Here is a 23,391-nt window from a genome sequence, read left to right on the forward strand (position 1 = left end):
ATTAATGTGCTCTTTTATTGTTACTAGCAGCGGTAGATGTTGTAGTAGTATTGTACTTGTGATTCCTTTTTGCTTCCTTGTGTTTAATGCTGATATGTAGATATTGATGCATTTAGGCAACTAGTGTAGCCCATGTCATGGCTAGATATAAGTATGTGACTAACTTGTAACTACCCACTCTGTCCAAGCAGAATGTAGGCTAGCTGCATGGTTAAAAGTATGCATAGGCACACAGTAATAGGAAGAGAAATGTCAGTTTCACTACTATGAATTAATGAGAAAACCGTAAGCAGAACAAAATAGAGGAAGTATCATGGCATGTAACTCACTTTGCTGTCTTACGAAACTTCATTCTTCCTCGTTCACACTTTGTTCTATTTCCTGTAGTCCACATCTTTGAAGGCATCAATGAAGGTGGCAATCTGTTAAAATGTGCTATATTCTAATGAGCAGATTTTACATTGTCCCTGAGGTACGCTCTCTGATCTTTGGCATATGTTTGGGTAGGGTGTTGTATTTCTGTGTTAGGTTAAATTACATTAAAGAGTTAGACAAGTGTATGTGTTTGTGTTTGCATGACTGTTTGTGTGGTTAGCCTGGTCATCCTGGGCCAGCTCAGCTTTTTTCAGTTACTGGTCACTCTGAGGATTAGCCATAGGACATTATTAATAGCCTGTTAAAGAGCTGTTCTACCTGTGGTCTTCAGTTTCCCCCTGAGCTTAGGGTACCTGTTTGAACCTTGAGGCCCAATATAGCCTACTGCCAATGCCAATGCAATTGGTCAGTTTAAGTCTGACCTACTGTGAAGAAACTGATAGAGTGCAGTGTTTGAGTGAGTGTTATTAGCTGTGCTGATATTTCAGATCTAACCACTTATCTAGTTTTGATTTAGTACATTTCTTTGGATGTGATAGACAATGACATAAAACCCCATACCCTGTAATCTAGGCCTGCCTGCATGTGTTAATATTGTGCGTGTGCAAGTGGTGAGTGTTACATTGGTGTTTGTCATTTGTGAATCGGTGCTGTACTGTCACCACTGGTTATGCTGAGGAAGTTGATGTTTCATGTTTTCAACCACATATGAGCCTCATGTCTACTTCAGCTACATCCGCTCTGCAACTTGAACTGGCACTGGCAATAGACAGTCTCTCACAAGCCCTGAATGCAACATGAGGATCTCAAGTGTCCTGTAGAGAACTGTAAACACATGCACTGATTGATTAATAAAAGTAACCCTGGTCAGAGTCAGTTTCAGTCATAAATGGCCACATTTGTTCTACTCTGATCAAGTTTTGTATTTGCATTTGGTACCCAAAACACATCAGGTGTCACAGTTGTTAAAATTAGTGAGGTACTAGGTCTAAGGCTTGGTGGGAATTACCAGGGCAAAGCTTATTAAAAATTTTAAACTTACATGCACATGTTTTCAGAAAGGCTGCAGGTCTGATTTTCAGTCAAAATACCTTTTTTTGTTTAGTTGTCAGAGGACCCTGTTTTGGTATTTAATTAATATTTTTGTAATTGTAGGCAGTGACGTGACAGGAAATGAAGAAACATTACTGAATAGCATGAGTGGAGATTGAAAGCTATGCCTTAAATATAAGGCATAGCTTACAATATATAGGACTGCTTGGGAATTAGTCTTTCAACAGACCTTTTTTATAATTAGTGTATGACAGAGGTATAGTTAGTGTATGGTATGATAAATAAAAGCAACTTGGCTGTAGTGGTGGGCTGCCACAAATGTATGTATGGGGAGAGACATGTACAGTTACAAGGTTAACCTAACTGCGGTATTGTTCTTGTCCTGGCACTGCAGGCGAGGCCAAGAACCTGGTTCCAGTCTCTGGTTCAAATAGGCAACGAGATCTGTGCACCTTTTGCACTGTCAGCCTGGATCAAGAGGAAGTGTTCCGCACCAAGGTATTCGACAAAAGCCTCAGGTAAGCAGGACCTTCTCATATTAATGAAATAAATTTTTGGTGGAGTCGAAGTCCAAACATCTCATCTTTAATTCAACAGGGTGTTGAAGTTCTACAACACTTAGACTGTATTCAGGAGTCCATGATGTTTATGTTACAAAACAAAGTCAACCTTTTAGTATTAGCCGTAGGCTATATTAAATGAATTTTTCAGCCACATTAGGGATGCACCAGTTGTGAAATTTTGGGCTGATACCGATTACTGATACTGATATATATTTTTTAGACCTTTTAAACTAAACTGTTTTAAAATGTTCAGGTTGTCATGATACTATATTTGTGTGAAACATTTGTATGATTGGGTTTTTGCTCATTCAGTCTTTAATATAACCTTTTTTTTTACCAGGACAGTCATTATTTTTGTAAAAAAAAAAAAAAAAAAGCCTTTTTTCCCACTATAAAACAACATACTCCCACAAAATTCTCCCTCAAACAAATGTAGCCTATTTAATTATAATTTCTTGCCGAAAGCAAAATTTGGCAAGACTACATTTGAGCACATCATGATAACATAATACTTTATCTTTGCCAGATACCCATTTTTATTGAATAGAGCTCGAACGCATCTTAATGTCACTCGATGCAGCCTCTAACAGTAACAAGGAGCTGACAGCAGTGTGGATAAGGTCACAGCAGCTCAGTGAAACACAGGTCTCAGGAAATTGCGACCCTGTTCCAACTCGGACTCGGATATCGATCCTCATCCCTGTTCAGTCCTGGCTTGCAGGCCTTCTCAGATGCGAAGATGAAATTCCCTGGTATTGATGTTCAGTTTGTGTTTCATTTTCATCTGTGATGGTGGTTCCGTTTACTCTTTCCAAATAGTGCAACATGTTTTTCTCACTTTACGGGTAAATGGTTGGTACAGTGTGGTGTTCAGAATCATTATATTTATCATGGGATCAGGTTCCTTGCTCAGCCAAGGGGACAGCCAGTCATTACTAACATTAACAGCAAAAGAGGAGATGCTCAGTTGTAGTCAGCCCTTGTAGTGGAAAACACTGGTTGTAGTTGCTATAGAGCAGCAGTTGATCCAGTTTGTCATTTTCTCATCCTCATGTCAGTTGAAACTCTGAGGTATTATGTCAATATAATGCAGGAAGTCAGCTGGGGCAGTATGTTAGCCATTACAACTGGAAAGAATGCAGACTATGTTTAGAGTCCATAAAATGCAAAGAGTAACCATAAAATTACTCCAGACTGCATGATCCAGGAATTATGATGCGCAAACTCTGCATCCAAAACTGTAGCGTTCTCCTTGTGATCTAGATTGAATATATGGTCATTTTTTATGTTTTTGGAGATTGAAAGAAATGTTCTTCATTGGTGCTATGGAGTTGTGCTAGCTACTAGCTTGCTGTGTGCTATATTGACATGTTATATTGAGAGTCAAACTTCATCAGTGTTTGGACTGTCATGCGGTTGAGTACATCATGACAGTATTTTCATTTTGGGTGAACAGTTCCTTTGAGGATCACAAATATAAAGTTTGAGTACAATGCAGTACTTATGACATGGGATTACAACAACATATTTTGGTATATTTTCAGTCTTCATCAGATGTGAGAATGCAGTCAGGCTAGAACATGGCGTTGTTTTAGAATTGTCTGATTTTTCTCATAGTGGGTCCGTTTTTCAAGCCGTGGGGCACTGCCCTTATTGATTAAATGTGGTGGAAACTACTGTTTATCTGTGGCTAAACACTCAAAAAACATGTTAAAATAATATTAAGCCCCTAGTTATGTTTCTAATGTCCACAATTTCTATTAAAATCAACCAATAGCTAATGTTCTCTGCAGTTACGTTCAGGCTTTCCTTCTGTCAGTCACAATCCATTCAAGCCAAATGACAAACCAAAGCAGGATGCCTTTGTCAGTCATAGTTTATAAAACGAAAGGGAAATTAAACCTATGTTTAACACAATTACAGCTTAAATTACAATTGCAATTACATTTGATTGCTGTGCTCATCCATACTGTGTGTAACCTATATTTTTAGCCATATTTTTGTTTAAAAAAAAATGCTTACTTTCAAATCAACTACAATAAAAGGAAAATAGCAAATGTCTCATAACATGATAAAAACACTGGACTGTATTGTGACACAAGCTGTTAGGTGACACACTAAATTAGCAAGAAAAACCACGTCATGTTCATGTTCAAATATCTTTTGTTCAGATGTCTTTTTAATTAGCTGTGTATTTCATGCTGTATTTGTTGCGCAACTGCCGCGATTGCTCATGAACATGAACATCAAGGTGATATTATACAGAACATCCTGTCTGAGCAGAATCATTTATTTATTTATTTGCTTTGTTAGTTCGTTTTTATGTTGACTGCTTATTCCTAATTGTCATGATTATAGCCATTGATGAATGAACCAAAAAACATCTATGAAGTTAATATGATACTCCCCCAAATAGCAAAGCAAATTTCCTTTGAACACAATCTGAATTATATCCCTAAACTGTCTCACATAGATTTATTTGAACTGACTCCAGTGATTTTGAAGTGAGTCATTTGGAGGGCACTTTTCCTCATGTGTTAAACACAGCTTGTCCAAAATGAAGCCTTTCTGAAGGAAAATAAAACTTGCAGGTTCTACAGCAGCACCAGTACCAAAAAGATGCTGACTAAAATGAGCTATTTTATAAGTAGCTATATGTTCAGAACCTGTTCAGAAAGGTGTTGGAGGGAGCTCAATGTTTCTACCTTCAGTCTCTCACATCTCACTGTAAACATGGGCCTGCCTTCTCTAGGTATTTCACAACAGCTTTTTTCTCTCCTGATTTCAGAGCTGTTCAAAGGGCTTTTACAGTGTCTGAGGAAGTGTGTCCTCCCACGCTCTCCCCTGTCTTTCTCTCTTTGCCACTCAACTTCACTACCTCAGTCTCTGTGCATGCATGCCTAAGTAATCGCTTAAATTCGGCCCACTGTGTTCACTTTTTTTGTGTTGGTGCTAGATTCTCTCCAATCGTGTCTTGTTCTTAATGGTTTTAAGGCACAAACGCTTTGCGGAAACTATAATTGCAGCTGATCTCTTGGATAAAGCAGACATGTTCAAACAGTTATGGTCAAGCAGTCCTACCTAACGCCCTCATGTTATTGGGAACCTAGGAAGACAAGAGAAAGAAACGGAGTATAGTGGGTGTATGTTTGAGTGTGAGCAGAGTATGCGGAGGCTAGAAGTGTATAATTCCATGTAATGTTGAGTGTTCACTGGAGAATGCGTGGGTGTGCACACAGCACTCGATGTGATGGCCAGACCCTTGCTGTGGAAGTGTCTGGTAAGATATTTCACCATCCAAGATGTACAGGTTAGAGAAGTAAGCATCATTGCTGGGAATAAAGAACTACGGCACCAAGTTGTCTGACCATACCGTGAACATTTATGCAAAGTGTGACTTTCATATTCACAAAAATTCTCAGAAAATGCTAACATTGAACAGTAATAAATGCCAGTCATACCTGAGAGGCAAACCTGTTTCAATAGTTGTCCTGTAGCCATTATGAAAAAAGCAGGCCTATATAGGTACCCATTGTTTCTCTGTTCAGTGGTTTACATTCACACTGACAAATAATCCATGGATCTGAGACTATTTTATGCTTACCCCAATGAATTGAGCTCCTAAATACACAAACCATACTAAAACCACCCCACTGGCTTCAAATGGCTTTAAATTTGAAAGGCATTGTAATTTTACTTGAACATACAAGCAGTTAAACCAGTAAGACAGTCTGGGTCCTGTTTAGTCTGTTTGGGACAGGTGGGTCCATCTGCAGCCAGCATGTATATCTAGCTGGTGCTTAACCTACAATCGGCTATGTCAGATCAAGCTGTCTAGCTCTTGGTCTCATCTTGGTCGTGAGGTAGTTACTTTGGCAGAGCTGAGTGGCACAGATGCTCTGGCCCTCTGTCTCTGTGCCAGCTCCTACAGGGCATCCAGTCATGTGGTGAACCAAAGAGACCTAACCTCTTTGCTGTTTGGCTAGGCTACATCTAGGATTTACTGTTTGGTGATAGTTGATGGATGACTTTTTATCAGTTTAGATTGCAATGCCTTAGTGTATTTTGGTTTAAAAAAAAAAAAAAAAAAAAGATATTTTGTAGAAAAATTGGAACAAATAAAGAGTTCACTCTAATGCTTGTTAGCCATGTAGTCTGCCTGTTCCCCAAAAGCACCTCTCGGAGACACACACACACCCAAGTAGTATTTCTGCCATCTTTTTTTTTTTTTTTTTTTTTTTTTATAGCCTTCTAGATATTATTGAGATTTCTGTTGTCTTAGTGCACCGTTTCAAATGTAATTGTTTGAGCATGTGTGCTCTTTCAGATAGGATATTGAGGAACGTAACAGGAAAGTTAGGGGACAGAAGGGATGACAAAGATTTTGACACATTTAAACCTACATCACACTATTCAAGACCATCCCACCTAACCCCACTGAGCCAGCACGGCATCCTGTGTTGTCCACCTTCTGGTCAGTTACACAATTTATTTTCTCTATAGAGGAACACAATCCTGGGTTTGACGTTCTTGTGTACAAACATGATACTTGTTTTTTTTTTTTAGGTACAAATGCAACAGGAGTTTTTCCCCACCAGCATCATTTCTGTTATATAGCCTACTGAATGTATTCTTTACTTTACTATCCAGTACCACAAAGGGAGCTACATTTTTTTTATAGCACTTTGATTTGTTGCGCACACACTCTCACGTTACATGTTAATACTTGGCTTGTTACACCAGCTGTCCAACATCATTGTTCCTTGCTTATATTGCAAGAAGGGCAGGTGAAAAGTGACGGTGTACTTGAGTATGAAAACATATAGCCTTCATAGAGACAGTAACTGTTTGCAGCACATTACACTGTATACAATAGTACGAGTGCATTTCTAAAGATGGCAGTATACAGTACCAGAAAAGGAATCAAAATTTAGTGCATTTGTTCAGCAGAAACAACTAGTTTGGTTACATTTTTGTTTTTTGTTTTTTTTTTTTATGTGTGGGATTAGGGCCACATTTTTTCACTTTCTTTCCTTTGTTTGCATTGCTACTATTAATTTCTGTTTTTCTCATCTTCTCCTATCATATCATTACGCCATGATTTGCAAGCTTCCCCCATCTGGTGTGCAGTCTCATTAGAAAAACAAGGGATGTCCAGAGCAGATGGAGACATCCCTAGAAAATCTTAAAGTGGCAGCCAGTATGGATTTTCTTGCAATGCCATGCTCAACAGCAGTTCAACAACAGATTGATTTTTGTATAAGTTTGATTTAATTTCTATGTAAATGGCAATAATAAAACAGTAACAGCAATTATCACTATATTTTTCCTTGATCTAAATATATAAAATGTCAAGTAAAATGTTAATATATTTCAGCATAATTCTCTTATGTGATGGACGCACAAATGGCCAATCATGTCGTGTCAAGAATAGACAGCAGGCACACAACTGCACAAGCTTTAAGAAAAACTGAACTGAGGTGGACTGTTGTATAGTATACTATAGTTGTATAGTTACCTGGGCATTACAGGAGTCCACATGGTGGAGAGATATCTTCATTCGTTCCTCCATGCTCCCCTAGGCTGCTAATCCAGAATACTGTAACAAAAAGCAAGTCCCAGCACCGGTACCTGGTATTTTTTCTGTAATTACAATTATCTGTGAAAGTAGTATCAGGTCATTTCTTCGTGGTGCAAGGTTATTATGCAGACGTTAGCTGCAGACACTACCTGCCAGTCTACTTTCCAATTCAAATAGGAAAATAACAAGAGAAGATTTCTTCAAAAAATGGGTACTGGGACTTGTTGTTTTTCATATTGGCGTAATCTGCTTTGTTGGCATTTGTTTATGCACTGTAAGTGTTATTTTGGGAGCCCTTTTGCTATGGAAGTGAACAAAGAGATAGAAATGCAGTTTTCTGGGTTAGTAGTTCGGTGGAGCACAGAGCAATAAATGAGCTTATTTCATCATCATGTGGACCCCTATCAAACTCATGGAGACCACGAAAGTTTAGTTTTGTTTTAATAGGTATGGGCCCACCTGTCCTAACGGCTCAAATACAGTGACATCAGTGTGGTCACTACTTATGATAAATCATGTGCTTGTATTTAAAAAAAAAAAAAAAAAAAAAAACATGCAATCATGATTGTCAGTTTAAATATCTTCCTTGATTTACAGCCCTTTTTACGGCGAGGACTTCTACTTTGAGATTCCACGGCCATTTCAGTGTTTATCCTTCTACGTTCATGCCAAGAACGTTTTATGGTTACGCCAAGAACCATTTGGTAAGTCACTGATTGACACAGGCATGTATATTTTTTTTCTCTGAATGCAGCATGTGCATTTAGGTGTGCGTTTGTCTTTTTTCAGGTAAGGTTTCTATTCGGAAGGAGGATCTGTGTAAATACAGTGGGAAGGAGCACTGGTTCAGCCTTCAACCAGTAGATCCAAACTCAGAAGTCCAGGTGGGTTCCAGAACCTGGAAGTCATCAAAATAGCCTTGTTGCAATGACGAGGGCTATTTGGATTACGTCCAGTTTGTCATTGAGAAAATAACACGTTTGTCATTTTCTCAATGACAAATAGCACTTGTCTCAACGACAGGGGCTATTTGTCATTGAGATTATTTTTTTGCAGGTAGAGATGGTTTTGACTTTGCTGTTAGAAGGTACTCATAGCTGCCTTGGTGCAAACACCTGTATACTTAATGAAAGACCAAAATGCAGTATGCAAAATGCCTTTACCCTGAGAGACTAACCACAGAAATTGTCTTGGATATGAACATATGCATCCTCCAGGTTAAGGGATGTGAACTAGTCACATGAGAACATAAAAACACGTGTCAGCATTCCAAACTTGATCCTGAGATGTTTGTTCAGAGCCTGCAGATGCTGAATGGCAGTATGGTTTGAAGGCTCCTGTAGAATCCATCCCAACAACCACCCACTCTCAAGAAATATCTCAAGTAGAGAATGCACTAGGGACAGTCGGCACAAGGGGTTGTGCCAACAAAGTGTTGTCATATAGTCCTTTCTTTTCCTCACATCACTTTTGCATTGAGGCAGCATTTGTGTCTATCCTGGGTGATCATCGTGCTCAGGGCTCTCCCTGGCACATGGGTCATTGATGACAATTTTATCCCAGAGCTCAACCCCTGAAATACCTATAATCTGGTTGCCTAATTCCACTTGGTGTGCTACAAATAGACGGGAGGCATTTAGGGTCCTTACTGTTGTAGGCATGAACCTATAGGTCATCAAAGTGAACATGTATCAGTAAGGTCATCTCGAGATGCTTGAGTTGTTTTATCTTTTGTTAATGGGTTTAGATGATGAGGTCATCTCCTCCTTGAGTGATTTTAACAGGTTGGCAGTTTCAAGCTGGCCACCCCAGCTAGCGCCTGACTTTTCGCAGCTGGTACGTTCCATGGAGTCTGTAGCTCTACCTATCATGGGGTCATGCTTGGACAGGCTAGCCTTTTGACCTCTGCAACTGAGGCTTTAAAGTCTAAACCACCAAGTGATCACATGAGTCGAGAAAAGACAGTGCTGCCCAGGCATGGTGCAGCCCATGGCATGCTGCACACTCTACATAGGTCTTCTTTGCTAAGATTTAAAACCTGCAATACCATACCCTTGGTGCGGAGTATCTCTGAAAGGGGGAGGGAGAAAACATGTGCCACTTTCACACACTGGGTGACAAAGCTACAAAATGGTCAAATGCTTTGAGCTACATTGTTTCTAAATCATACATCAAGTGTTGACTGACATAATTTACACTGTATTGCACACACAACTGAAACTGGAAACAGCAAAATGGCTGACAGCAAGAATCATTTTTAGTCCATTCTCCGTGATAGATAGTGGACCTTTGAAGATCTGAAATTTACATTTTACAGAATAGGGTAAATTCAAAGGATTAACAACTTTGCGCACAACTGATCAGATGACACCTCTGCCCATCAATAAAGTGTTGCGAAATTTTGAAGACAACTAATTCTGTTTTTTGTAGCACATCACACAGCAGCAAATTTTGCTCCAATGACGGTAACACTGTTTGATTGTGTTGTTCTTGCGTTTTACAAATTTAGAATAGTTGAAGCTAAAACTGACAGTAATTGGTTTGTGTATAACCTGTTTGTTTACTTACATGGACACAAATGAATAATCATGCATCTGGCATCTGTATACATCTATATAAGCAGCAAACAGATGCGCAGTATGACAATCACTGAAGCTGTTCATGCTTGTTATTGTGTGTGGGCTGCAGTGAAGTAAATGGCTGCAGATCTGATCCGGCCCTTCAACACAGACAGAGCAGAAATGCACCTGGTTTAGCTAAGCTGTGAGTCTCCATGGTGAAGTGAACAGGAGTATTACTGCACTGTGCTATCCATACGGCTGATAGAGCCCAGCAACTGAGTTGTCAGCAACTACAAAAATTTGCAGACAGTTAAGTACCATTCATGGCCAATGTAATGATTCGAGAAAAGGTTTCTGAACAGGACGTGGAGGGGTTGAGCAATCATTCAAGTGATCATATATTTTATAGTTCTGTATGGTGTAGATACACCCACTAGTCAAAATTGTGTGTTTGTATGCTTCACAGACACAAACAAAAAATAGACCAAGAAAAAAAAACAGATCAGCAGAAAATGACAAGCATCTCCTGTCCAGCTCTAAAGCCACATCCGCATCCAGTGGACTCGAGTTCTGCTCTACCACTGAGTGGGATCATATCACAAATCTTTCTATCAATCAGATTATTAGATCTCTTGTCTTGGTCCACTGTTGTGGCTCAAGCTGCAGCACTCTACCACTTCTATGCTGCTGTACCTAACATGTTGACTCTAGCTGCCACTGGCCCACGCCAGACTATTTTAGGCATGTGTTGCTACACTGATTTACTCACAAGTAGACACGTTCAACTGAAAAGTTACATCAGTGTGTGTGGTGGAGGTGTTATTGCAGTGCCTCCCCAGGTTGGTTTGTAGCCAAACCGGGATTGTATGCATGATTGTTCTGTGAATTTTGTTAGCTTGGTGATGCATGTGTTTGTCAGCTTGCTGAGTTGAGGGGAAAAATTGTCATGGTAGGAATTAGACGTTGAGGCAAAATCACTCAACAAATAGTGAGATTTAGTGAGAAGTATTGTCAAAATGTCTTGATATTTGTTGGCACAGTTGACCATTGTTATTGCCCTGGAGGTACTATAGGAGGGCCTGTAGTCTTGAAATGGGACTTTAAGTTTTCCATTGATATTGGCTCACTTTGATATTGACTAAAGGCCTATCTTTCATCATAAAGAACTGCCCGCCATCTCAGCCAAACTCATACTGCTGAGTTGCAGAGGAAGAGAGTAAGTGTGTGGGCGTTTTGCTGTCAGGTTTAGGGTTTTTGTTTTTTCTCTTGATCTCCCGTTGACACTTCCAAAGACGAGGCATGCAGCCTTTACCACATCCGACCCCATGAAGACTTATGAGTGTTCAAACATGACAGCTGCCATGGCCCATCTCACACTGTACTGCCATCAAGTTGAACCACCAAAATCTTGGGGTAGAGGTTTTACACATATTACACACGTGTGTGTGTGTGTGTGTGTGTGTGTGTGTGTGTGTGTGTGAATTTGAGAAAAAATATAGTCTAACAAGCGAGACATTAATGTTCAATCAAAACTAGTGCCATGTACAACAGAATACTGTCTGTGCACTGTCTGTCTAATAAAGAGTAAATGCCCCAAAATAATATAACTTTTTTTTAATATCTGTACTTCCAAACAAAATGATGGGTGGCAAAGTGGGTTCAAGACAATTGCCATGCACATATTCTTACCAGACCATAATGCAGTTTACATTCCTACAATCTGTTTTGCATTATTTTACCAATTACTTACCTTTGAACCTCATCAGTAATCCACCACCTCCTTGTAACATAGATGCAGTAGCTATCTTAGGTCTGATAATCATTGAGCCTTAGTTAGCAGTTTATTCATGTAGTTTATGGTTTACTGAACAGAAAGTTTGATATCTGAAATATATTTTTGTTTTGTTGTAAGATGCGAATTTGGAAATTATTTAAATTTGTTGTTTGTTGCGTCAACTTGAGGCTGAAACGCTTTGCTGGAAAATGTCACATCTAGAGTGGCAGCTCAAGTTCAAGCCACTTGTAAGCTAGTTTAAAAAAAAAAAAAAAAAGGAGCAATATGCAGCGGCCCTTGAGATTGGTTGTCCAACCGCAGCGCAGTATGATAACCACTTAAGTGTTTATCCACTCACCTTTAACTCTTCACTTCTTATTTGACAGGGTAAGGTTCACCTTGAGATGCGGCTGAATGAACTGATCACAGAGAATGGTTCAATGTGTCAGCAGCTACTAGTCCGGTGAGTATCTACAGTAGCTTCTTCCTAGTGCCAGCAGGTAGTTAAGTCTGATCCACATGTTCACATTAAAATGTCAGGACGGTTGCAAGATCTTCAAATTATAAGATGAAATGAGAGCATTTGAAATCTGGTATTACTTAATGGAAACAGTAAGCCAAATGTGTGCCCAGACCACATGACTGTCTCCACTGACTTGGGATCAAATCCTGCTAGAGATTTGATCTCTCCTGTTTGTCCCCTACAGTGTCTCCTCCTTTTCTTTCCCACTATCTAATAAAAGTACTTGTAATTGCAATATAAATGCACTGCCTGCTCGCCTTTTTAAAAATGGCACTGTGGTCTCTCCTCAGTCAGTGGATTTGAGTCTATCTCACTGCTAAACTGCCTGAAAAACTCATGTCTTCAAACATTTTTGAAAAGGTCTTTTTTATAATTTGTAGTATTCCTATTAGGTACTTCATTACCTAGCATTATCAAAACATTATTTCTTAAAAATATCTACCAAAATGAGATAATTCAGCAGTGGATTTTATATTTCAAAAAATGTCGTGCTGTATGTGTTTTTATCATTGCATAACCAGTGTGAATTATATTGTCAGCTACCCATTATTAAGATTAAAGTCTCCGATCTTTTCCTCTATGCTCCAATTACACAAGATTTCACCTTTTTTAGAGAGCTTTGGAGGGTTTTTATTTAATCTCCCTAGTTATTTGCCCACCCTGAAGAGCACCTGATTCATCTAATGCTTAGCAGGTGTGTTTCACTCTACTTTCCAGCACAGTGCTCCCTTTTTCAGTTCAAATTTGTTTTGTGTATGGTAATTATTTTTTTCTTGCTGGTCTTTATTCAAATATCTAAAACCATTTGAATGTTTGTCAGACAGGCCTACGTCTATAGGCTATTAACTTCATATTCTTTGATTTTAAACTTGAACCTCAGTCCTTGTCTCGGGTATTTCAAATTATATGCTAACACTGGCCATTTGCAAAAAGATTTCATCAGTAGCTTAATTTTCCTTCGATCAGATTGAATGTAGACCAGATGACTTAACATTGACTTTGACAGACAGAAGGAATTTTGGATTATGAATAAATTTGCAATCAGACATATCCAGTACAGTGTAGGCCATAGCTTTTGTGCTGTTAAGTCTGCCTTTTCATTATTAGGCTGAATAAAGAGGAACTTGGATTCCTTTTAAAAATATGGCTTTTTATTACATTAATTGAGAGCAAATGATATGTTTATATGGCTATTTGGGGCATGTGATATGGATGCCACCTCAAGGTTCCCTCTGAAACTCGGATGATAAATTTGCTCATAGAGGTTGACTTGGTCTTGATTTTTGTTGTTCGTCTGATATGTTATCCACTTAACCTAGATGCTGGAAGTATTGAAGCTTGTCAATATACAATACACTTTAATGCTTTTAGCTTTTTTGTCTGTTTGTTTGGTTATTGTTTTGTTTGTTTTGTTTTGTATTAATGGAACAGATGCACAATTTTTAAAATATCTTGGTTTCCGTTCCGTCCGTTGTGTGTGTGTGTGTGCGTGTGTCTGTGTGTCTGTGTGTGTGTCTGTGTGTGTGTGTGTGTGAGAGTGTCTGTGTGTCTGTGTGTGAGAGTGTGTGAGAGTGTGTGAGAGTGTGTGAGAGTGTGTGAGAGTGTGTGAGAGTGTGTGAGAGTGTGTGAGAGTGTGTGAGAGAGTGTGAGAGAGTGTGAGAGAGTGTGAGAGAGTGTGTGAGATAGAGAGAGAGTGAGGGAGCGACTGTTCGGTGTAGTGATTGTAGCGAGAATAAGTTCTCCGGCACCAGAGCTCAAGCAGATTATAGCAGCTAAGCAAGCATAGTCAAACATTTGAAGGAAGGAAGATCTAAAGTGCATTACACCCTCCCACCCCAACCCAACCTTTTTCATTACCATTGACATGTTGCAGACAAGTTATTTTCACTTTGTTTTCTCCATGATTAAATGCATTTTATTTAATATGGGACCATTTAGAAAAAATATGAAGGGGAGCAAATATTTTTGTCAGAAAGGAATCAACATTATTTTATTTTATTGTGAAGCACTTTGTAACTGTGTGTTTTGAAAAGTGCTATACAAATAAAGTTATTATTATTATTATAACATTGACCGAATCACATCAATCACAATGCCCCTGCTGGAGTTCACTGGTTGCTTTAATATATCACACAGGATTAGTGTCTCTTATTACTTTCTGCATTCTGTGTTGCCTGAGTGTGTTTCATTTCACTTTTCCCTGTGGGTGAACTAAATGAGCAACCCCCGTGAGTGTGTGTATTTATGTGTGTCTGTTATGTAGTTTACCTTTACTATATAGATTTTAAAAAGTTATACTGTACATTTACCAGATAATGACATGCTTGTTTTAGGATTAGATATTAAAGTTAGGTTGGACATGTACAGTATGTATATGTGTGCATGTCAGACCTCAGTCAGTGAATGTTGTTTTTCTACCTCCATTCATACTTGGAGAGCATGGTTATGAGGAGGAAGTGATGGCATCTCAGCCGGAAGCCTGCACTCTTCACATTGCAGCTGCTGTGGTTTCTACTGCTGTCGCATACTGTGTCATTCACACAGATTGTGATTTTAAACAGTCACCTGCTCACTGCGTGCATCCTCTCTACCTGCATAAATGATTATTGGTGGAATATCAGTATCAGTCTGTTGGCTTATAAGGTCACATTCACCAATGGCAGTGGACGATATTTACTTTTTTCGTGTGCAATTAATGAAACTGAACTTAACTGAACTTATTGGAACTGGGTCACAGTTTCCTGAGACCTGGGTCTCACTGAGCTGCTGTGACCTTATCCACACTGCTGTCAGCTCCTTGTTATCAACAGTGGTTGCATTGAGTGACATCATGAAGCATTCAAGCTCTATTCATTACAAATGAGCATGGGGTGAAGATAAATTATGTCAGCATGGTGTGCTCAAATGTAGTCTTACAAAATGTTGCTTTTGGTGAGATACTCAAATTAAATAGGTTACATTTGTTGAAGGAAAAATTTGTGGGAGTAGGTAGTTGTATAGCGGGCTAAAAAGGCTTTGAAACAGTTATTTTTCACAAAAAATCTTACTCATGTTAATGACGGTTATATTATGTAAAGACTTTTTCATAAATTTCTATGATTGAATTTGTGCTCATTCAAACATAGTGTAATGAATGCCTAAAAGACAGTTCAGTTCTTAAAAATATAGGTATCAGATTCGGCTCCGACTTTCACAGTCTGTGCATCCCTAATGATACACTCAACACTCTTTTGTACATCAGCCTGCCCAGACAGGGCAGCAAAATTAAAATTGGACCCATTTTATAAATTGCACAATTTTTAGTGCTCAGTGCCTGTACCTGCATGCCATTCTGAAAACAAATCCCTGTTGCAGTGTGTGATTAGTCACCATAGAGGGCCAGGGAAAGGAGGGGGGACTACAGGGAATACTGTCATGACACCATGGAAGATGATACACAAACATCCTACCATTCTTAATGCCTGCCTCCATCTTGGTCTGACCTCACTTGATGGGAAGGATTCATTTTTGTTCCCTGGTGACAGCCACATCCTGTTTCGGGTGGCAACAATATATGTTTGTACCTGAAACATTTGTGAAAAGATTCATGAGGGCAACCACAATCTTTAAGATTACAATGCTTTATATATATGTATATATATATATATATATATACATATATATATGTGTGTATGTGTGTGTGTGTGTGTGTGTGTGTGTGTGTGTATACACACATATATATATATATATAGTAACAGTGATACAGTTTTTAGACATGTTTTTGTTAGCAGTACTATATCATTGCAACCTATTTTACAGCAATATATGAATAACAAGGACCTCATTCCCGCTGAGGTGTCTGTTTAGTCAACAATAAAATGCCCCATAGTTTGACAACACAATAATTTGCACTCCTGGGAGCAGATGTCTTTCAAGTATGGCTGGGAAATCTATCAGTATTGTGATATGAGACTATATGTTGTTTTGGATATTGGTAAAACCGTGGTATGACATAAGTGTATCGTTTCCCTGGTTTTAAAGACTGCATTACAGTAAAGGGATTAAATTTTCTGAATTTATTAGACTCTGTTCTACCTGTTCTATAATTTGCCTCTTCCTCCTTGGTCATCATATCCACATTGCTTAGTCTTTTGTCAAATCTTTTTCATATAAATAATAAAAGCACCAATAGTCATTCCTAGAATATTAAATACAATTCATTTACAATATATACTGTTGCAGTTTAATTGTATTGAAATATTGAAAAAAGGTCCTTTTTAAAAATGTTGTCATAATCAAAAGTGAATAAAACAAACAATACTTCATCAGCTATGTAGCTTCTTAAATGAGGAGTGAATTGGCTACTACCCTTCTGCTATTAAACTTAAACTTAAAAATTACATAATAAATTTTATATCGTTGCAGCTACTATGGTTGTGAATGTTGTCTGTGCATTCATTTTCCCTTTCCTTCCCTGTTTCTTTTTGGCTCCCACAGGATAATAGAATGCCAGGGTCTGCCTCTGATCAGTGGCCAGAACTGTGACTCTTATGCCACCGTGTCACTCGTTGGACCTGCCAGGTAACTCCGCTTATCCCACTCTCCAAAAGACGCTTGCCATTCCAAAGAACAGAGAGCTGATTGTTTTCCATGCATGTCTGTTTAAAGGTGGGTTCAGGATGATGCTTTCAGTGCAGAAGCAATTGTCCCTGCATTGACTTGTTTCAAGTGACACTTTCATTATTATCAGTGCTAGCAGGAGACTGCTTCCATTTTCTCAAAGTAAATTAATATTGTAGATATATAAATTAGTAAATAAAGCTTTTCTTTTACATTAATTTGTCTGTGATGCCTTACCGCAGATTCATACAAGAAGTTGTCTGCACTGATCAGTGCTACCTTTATTATAGCAAAACCAAAGAAAGACAAAATTTGCGCTTTAAAGAACAGATATAAGCTGATCAGAAAACATTGTAAAGCAGAACTAAATAAAGTGTGTTTAAAGTACGTTTAAAACTAACAAAACATACCTACTGGGGGTAATGGTTCAAGATTTTCCAACTGCTAACATGCTGCACAAGTAATACACATTAATGCATATTATTTGTGCAGCATGCAACCATGTAGTACCAACTCAGTTAGGTAAAATACTCAAATATTGTCCTTAACAAAAAAAAAAAAGTCCATAAACAAAAAAGTAAATAATAAACCAAAACTACCAAACTTGTCCTGAAGCTAAACTATAAAAATAAATATTCATGAAAAATCCTCAGCTATAATAACCCAAACAAATCCAGTTACAGCCAAATTTATGATGAGGAAAAATGTCCAAATGAGAGCCATTCTAATACCATAACAATAAATGTAATCTTGACATGAAACACGTTTTATGTCCTTAAGGAGACTTAGTCGTTGATCAGCAGCAATACTTTTGGTAACAGGAACACCCTCTTTTTATTAAAAGAGGGTGTTCATAAGACACACACAACACTGTCATTCCATGTCATGACAGCTGTCATGAACATCACTGATGACGGTTGTCATAAAGTGCCATTTGGTCAATTATGTCACTTTCCCTGCAAAGTTGACATTTCCTGGGATGTCTTTGTCATGACAACTTCATGTCAAGGTTATGACAGTTGTCATCAGTGGTCTCTTATGTCACTTTCAATGAAATTTGATGTTTGTTGTTTCATTGTTATGACAATTTGAGATTAGCCATAGCACTACACCTGTTGTGTCATGTTTATGACACAGCAGGTGTCAGGCATAATTACAGATATGTGGTGCTGTTGTAACACCTGACTGCTGGTCTTGAAACAGCAGACTGGAGCACAGGAACCCAGTGTGAAAACCACCTTGGATGTGGTTGGACCTGGACACTGGCTGTAGGGTCTTCACTAGAGTATTAACAATGGCTGACTTGAGTTTGATTGTATAATGACATTTAATGCCACCTTTAGGATGAGTGAGGGCAAGTGCAGTATTCATCATGTACTAACGTTGGTTGCATAACAGGTAATGTCACAATCAGCCATATGCAGCCGTTACCATTATTGCTGTCAATATAATGATAGCACTGCACCAAATGTGGTATTGTTTTGGAGTCATTAGATCTCACATCAGACTTGTCTGCTGTTCCAAGACCAGCGGTCAAGTGCTACAACAATGCCATATATCTGTAAGTATGCCTGCTGTGTCACTTTTCTTACAGGTTGAAGTGCCGTGGCTAATCTTAAACTGTCATAACCATAACATGCTAAACATCAACATTTCATTAAAGGTGACGTAAGAGACCACTCATGACAACTGTCATAACATTGGCTAATGTCAAGTTGTCATGACAAAGACAAGTGCCTCGTTTTCATGACAGAGATTTGTCAGCCAAGGTCAACTTTACAGGGAAGGTGACCTAATTGACCAAATGACTGTCATAAAGTGTCATAATGTTCATGTCAGCCGTCATGACATGGTATTATAGTGTTGTGTCAGTCATGTGAACACCACTTCAAAAAAAAAGTGTTACTAAAGTTTCTTAAAATGCCAGTCAGGTTTTAGGACACTCTGCCTTGTCCCATCAGGTCTGACCAGAAGAAAACAAAGGTAAAGAAGAAAACCAGCGACCCTCATTTTGATGAGACCTTCTTTTTTGAGGTGAATTTCACATCTACATAATCAATCAATCATACTTTATTTGTCCCCAGGGGGGAAATAACTCCCTTCAGTCACATATTTGTTGATGTCTGTTGGGCATGTAACTGCACTGGCTTGTTGGATAAAATGGAATAAAATAGCCCAAAAAACTGCAAGTAAGTAGGCCTGCTACAAGCCAGAACAGCCTTTAGGCAATTTGTTGTAAAGCTATGGAGGTGGGAGGTGGGCGGTGGGCGGCAGAGATGCTTGAATTGGTTGACGTGTTCATCCTCAGGTCACAAGGTCCAGCAGCTACTCGAAAAAGTCACATTTCCAAGTGGAGGAGGAGGACATTGAAAAACTAGAGATCAAGTAAGATTTTTTTTTAACATCTATCTCTCTCTAGCCTTGATAATCTTGACAGTCTTGACAGAACAAAAATTCTTTCAAAAGTGAATTTGATGTGTTCTGACTACTGATAGAGAGCCTTGGTTTCTGGTTAAGGATATGTGGGGCTTCCGTCACAGTGGACTCATAGCTCACTGGGTAACAGTAGACAGATTCAAAGGTAAACGCTCATGCATGGTTTTGAGGTTTGGATTTGAGGTGTCATTGCACGAGTATTATATTGGCTTTAATGCACCAACCAGGTAAGCACCACTCATAAGTGAACTTATTTTTACCTTTTTTCATACATTGAGATTGCGTGGTTATGTGGTTATGCTGTACACAAAATGACAATTTGTGTCTAGCTGATTGAGTTTGGTATGTTTTAATGACATTTGTTCATGCTTTAATTGTTTCATAAGCCATCCTTTACCTTTGCAGAGTTGATTTGTGGAACAGTGGCAATCTGGGTCAGGATGTGTTTTTGGGGGAAATACGGGTATCTGTGAAGATCTTGAGGAATGAACACTTCCACAGAGCTTGGTAAGGACCAAGTAGAATAAAAAAAAATTAGGCAGGGTATTTTTAACACTGATCCTGTACTTTCTTTTATCTTGCTTTTGTTCTGATAAATTTTTAAAATATTGTAAAATGCTGTTTTTTTTTATTGAATTAAACCTGTTTTGTTTTTTGTTTTTTGTTTTTTGTATATTTTTCCCCTTTCACATCATCATACAACCATAAACTGCCATACTTGTCATTATTAGAATTGTACATGCAGTCAGAAATGCGTTCACATACACAGGCCTGCTCCACTGACCTGACCGGTTTCTTTAATGCCTTTCATCATCTGCCTTTGCTGAAAATTAATAGGCTGGTTAAGAGATAAACAGGACAGATACAGGACACCACCAAACATGTGTTGCGCACGCCACTCCTGGCCTCTTGCACACCAGAGAGTGTCACTCTGACGTCATAGCCGAGTCACCTTCCTCTTAGTGCTAGATCAGATCTGCACACTTAGGAAGTGGGGACTTATGCTTATGCGTATGACCGTGCTTATGTACACTTTCTCTTTTGGAATTCATCCCTGCATATGATCACATGGTTGATTCTGGAACAGTACCACATCAGGAATACTTCCTCATTGTTGTATGGCTAAGTTTTCTGTACTGTGAAAATGTGTTTGGAAATCCTCCTAGATTTCTCCATGTTAAGCAGTTGTTCCCTTGTGTTGTGTGGATGTGCGTCAGTGTAGATGATAAGGGATTACGCCAGATAGCAATCTGTTTTTACATGAGGGCTGTGAGTCGAGTGCGTGGGAGGCTGTTTGCATAGCGGCAGTACCTCATGTCCTATGTTGAGGCTGAAGATCTTCCGGGCAACACAGACACACACCTCAGCTTTATAAAATAAGTGTGGCGATGTGTTGACTTCTTCTGCGAAGCGTGTCTGTCTGTGTGCGATCAAGCAGCTTAAGGACAAACATAGCTGCAGTGTTTGAAGCTCCGCAGAGTTCATCTCCTTGTGTCATGATGTTGTATGTTGCTCCACCTGTTGGCTGATGGGGAGATGTGCAGGTGGCAAAAATAGCAATGAATATGAGCCCACACATCCAGAAGTACTCAGGGATAATTCTCCCATGCTCTTTCTTTTACTGTCTTGGGTTCAGTGTGTCCTTTTCATTTTCTTTCATTTCCTCCATTATTTCCTAATTTTGTTTAGTCTTGATCTAATTGACAGCAGAGGTATTGAATATGAAGTGTGTGTCACCAAAACAAAATGTATGCACCAGGGCACTGAGCATTAGATTGTCTCCCTGTGGTCCATAGGTATCTCCTCCAGCCCAAAGGGAACGGTAACAAGTCCAAGTCTGATGACTTGGGCTCATTGCGTTTGAAACTGACCTACATAGAGGACACAGTGCTGCCATCTACCTGCTACACATCACTCTGCAATCTGCTGCTTAAATCCCCAGATGTAAAGGTAACAAGATAGCTACAGGTAAATGCCAAATAAAGGGAAAACAATGCATTGTGTTATATATTTCTAGTTCTAGACTCATGGAGAATCTCTGTAAAGCTTCATCAAAGCAGGTCTGGCTTTTAAAGACATAAATTCTGTAAATAGACAATTCATGTTAGTGTTTCCTTTATTTTGGCAGTTACCTATCCACTTTCCTTCTTTTGTAAAAATGAGGGTTACAAAAATTACAGTGAAATTCATCATTTATGTATTTCCTCCACTATCTTTCCTCTTCTTCCCCTCCTTCTTTTTCATTTGTTTACCTTTTTTACACTTTCCCTCCTTCTCCTCTCTTTCCTCCTTCCCTCATGGCCCGTTGTCTCTCCTTTCCACCTTCAGCCCATCTCAGCGTCAGCAGCACACATCCTGGGGGACATCTGCAGAGAGAGATATGAGGCCATACTGCCCATGGTTCGGCTGCTGCTCCACAACAACCGCTTTGTGCCTTTTGTCTCTGCTGTGGCTGCCCTGGAGCTGGAGAACACACAGTGAGTGCAACCCCCCGAATCAAAATATCTATGTATAGTGTAGGTTGGAAAGAAATGTAATTTTTAAAAAGTATGGGTGTTCATACAGGGAGGCCAACACCATATTTCGTGGAAACACACTGGCAACACGCTGCATTGATGACATGATGAAGATTGTGGGCAAGAACTACCTGACCGTTACCCTGAAGAGTGTAATAGATGAGGTATGAGCAACAAATAACAGCTCCTAACAGCTACAACAACCAAGAAATCGAGGCTGTCGTCATTTAAAAAAAAAAAATTCTAAGTGACAATCCAAAGAATAGCTTGAGAATGTTGCTCACACTCTGGTGTCAAGACAATAGGAATAAATCTCTCCTAGCCAACAAGATGAAATGTCAACCTTGGTTCATTTACACACTACTTTATGAATTGATTGCTTCTTAATGTCTTTTTATCTTTCGCAGATTTGTGATTCCAACAAAACATGTGAGATTGACCCAATTAAGCTGAAAGAAGGTGATAACGTGGAGGTCAACAAGGTAAATAGCATATTGTTTCTAGTTGGACCCTACATTACAAGATGCTGATGTGTTTTAATGAGTCTTGGTTGACGCAGAGTGATTGTTGTGTGTGTGTTCGCTTTCCAAGCTGTTTTTGGACTTGAGGGCTCCAAACATTCCAGGAGATTTTTTTTCTTTTTTAAAGTTTGAAAGGCTGTCATCGCAGGGTCTTATTAAGGCTTGCTGATTAGGCTGATTGTCATGTATGTGGGTTTTTCAGATAAAACATTAGATGTGTGATGGAATCCGATCCTATCCGGGCTTGACATCAAGTGCTTAACTCATTAACTCATTTCACCCAGCACCGCCAAAATTTCTGAAATCATTGTTTGCAGTTACTGCAGTTTAACTTGTATGTTGTTGCCAAAATAAAACAACGAAAAATGTGGGCTGCATCAAAGAGATTATTAATTGATGTCATATCATGTCTCACAAACATATTAAACCGGCTGCAGTACGACTGGAATACCACTGGAATATTAATAATATGAAAGGATGTATTTCTCTAAATACGTAATCTGTTTCATCTTTGCCAGAAATTTAAGTAGTTTCTGGGATTTTAATCAGCTCATTGATATCCACAACCTGCATCAAATCATGGGCAAACTAGAACAGAAATGTATTCTGTTGCGCTCTTCTTCATAATACTATGGAGTTTGCTAGACTTATGGTATCCTACCTTAAAAACATATATTAGGTATGCAAAAGCAACTTGCATTACAAACCTGAGGGGGAAACCCCAAGAGATTCTTCATACCAAAGACCATTATTTGCATCTGGTTATGAGTTCCATGCTACAAAGACCAAAGATATAACTGAACTCACAGCATCTATTGTTAGGGTTGACAATATAGGAGTGAGAACTAGATAATCGATTTAAAAAAAAAAAATGCATTATCTCACAAAT

General features: G+C 38.9%; 1 protein-coding gene across 1 annotated transcript in view; it reads left to right on the forward strand.

The window, feature by feature from the left end:
- rasa2 (RAS p21 protein activator 2) overlaps positions 1 to 23,391 on the forward strand; it is a 45,049-nt gene that overhangs the window by 1,433 nt on the left and 20,225 nt on the right. The window contains exons 2-13 of the mRNA XM_030067145.1: positions 1,823 to 1,946; positions 8,170 to 8,276; positions 8,362 to 8,456; positions 12,294 to 12,370; positions 16,907 to 16,990; positions 18,991 to 19,063; positions 19,338 to 19,414; positions 19,871 to 19,972; positions 21,262 to 21,415; positions 21,794 to 21,942; positions 22,031 to 22,145; positions 22,389 to 22,463. Of these exons, the coding sequence (XP_029923005.1) occupies positions 1,823 to 1,946; positions 8,170 to 8,276; positions 8,362 to 8,456; positions 12,294 to 12,370; positions 16,907 to 16,990; positions 18,991 to 19,063; positions 19,338 to 19,414; positions 19,871 to 19,972; positions 21,262 to 21,415; positions 21,794 to 21,942; positions 22,031 to 22,145; positions 22,389 to 22,463 (1,232 nt within the window). The remainder of the gene's footprint in view (positions 1 to 1,822; positions 1,947 to 8,169; positions 8,277 to 8,361; positions 8,457 to 12,293; positions 12,371 to 16,906; positions 16,991 to 18,990; positions 19,064 to 19,337; positions 19,415 to 19,870; positions 19,973 to 21,261; positions 21,416 to 21,793; positions 21,943 to 22,030; positions 22,146 to 22,388; positions 22,464 to 23,391) is intronic.

Source organism: Myripristis murdjan, chromosome 13, assembly GCF_902150065.1.
Source record: "Myripristis murdjan chromosome 13, fMyrMur1.1, whole genome shotgun sequence".
NCBI lineage: Eukaryota > Metazoa > Chordata > Actinopteri > Holocentriformes > Holocentridae > Myripristis > Myripristis murdjan.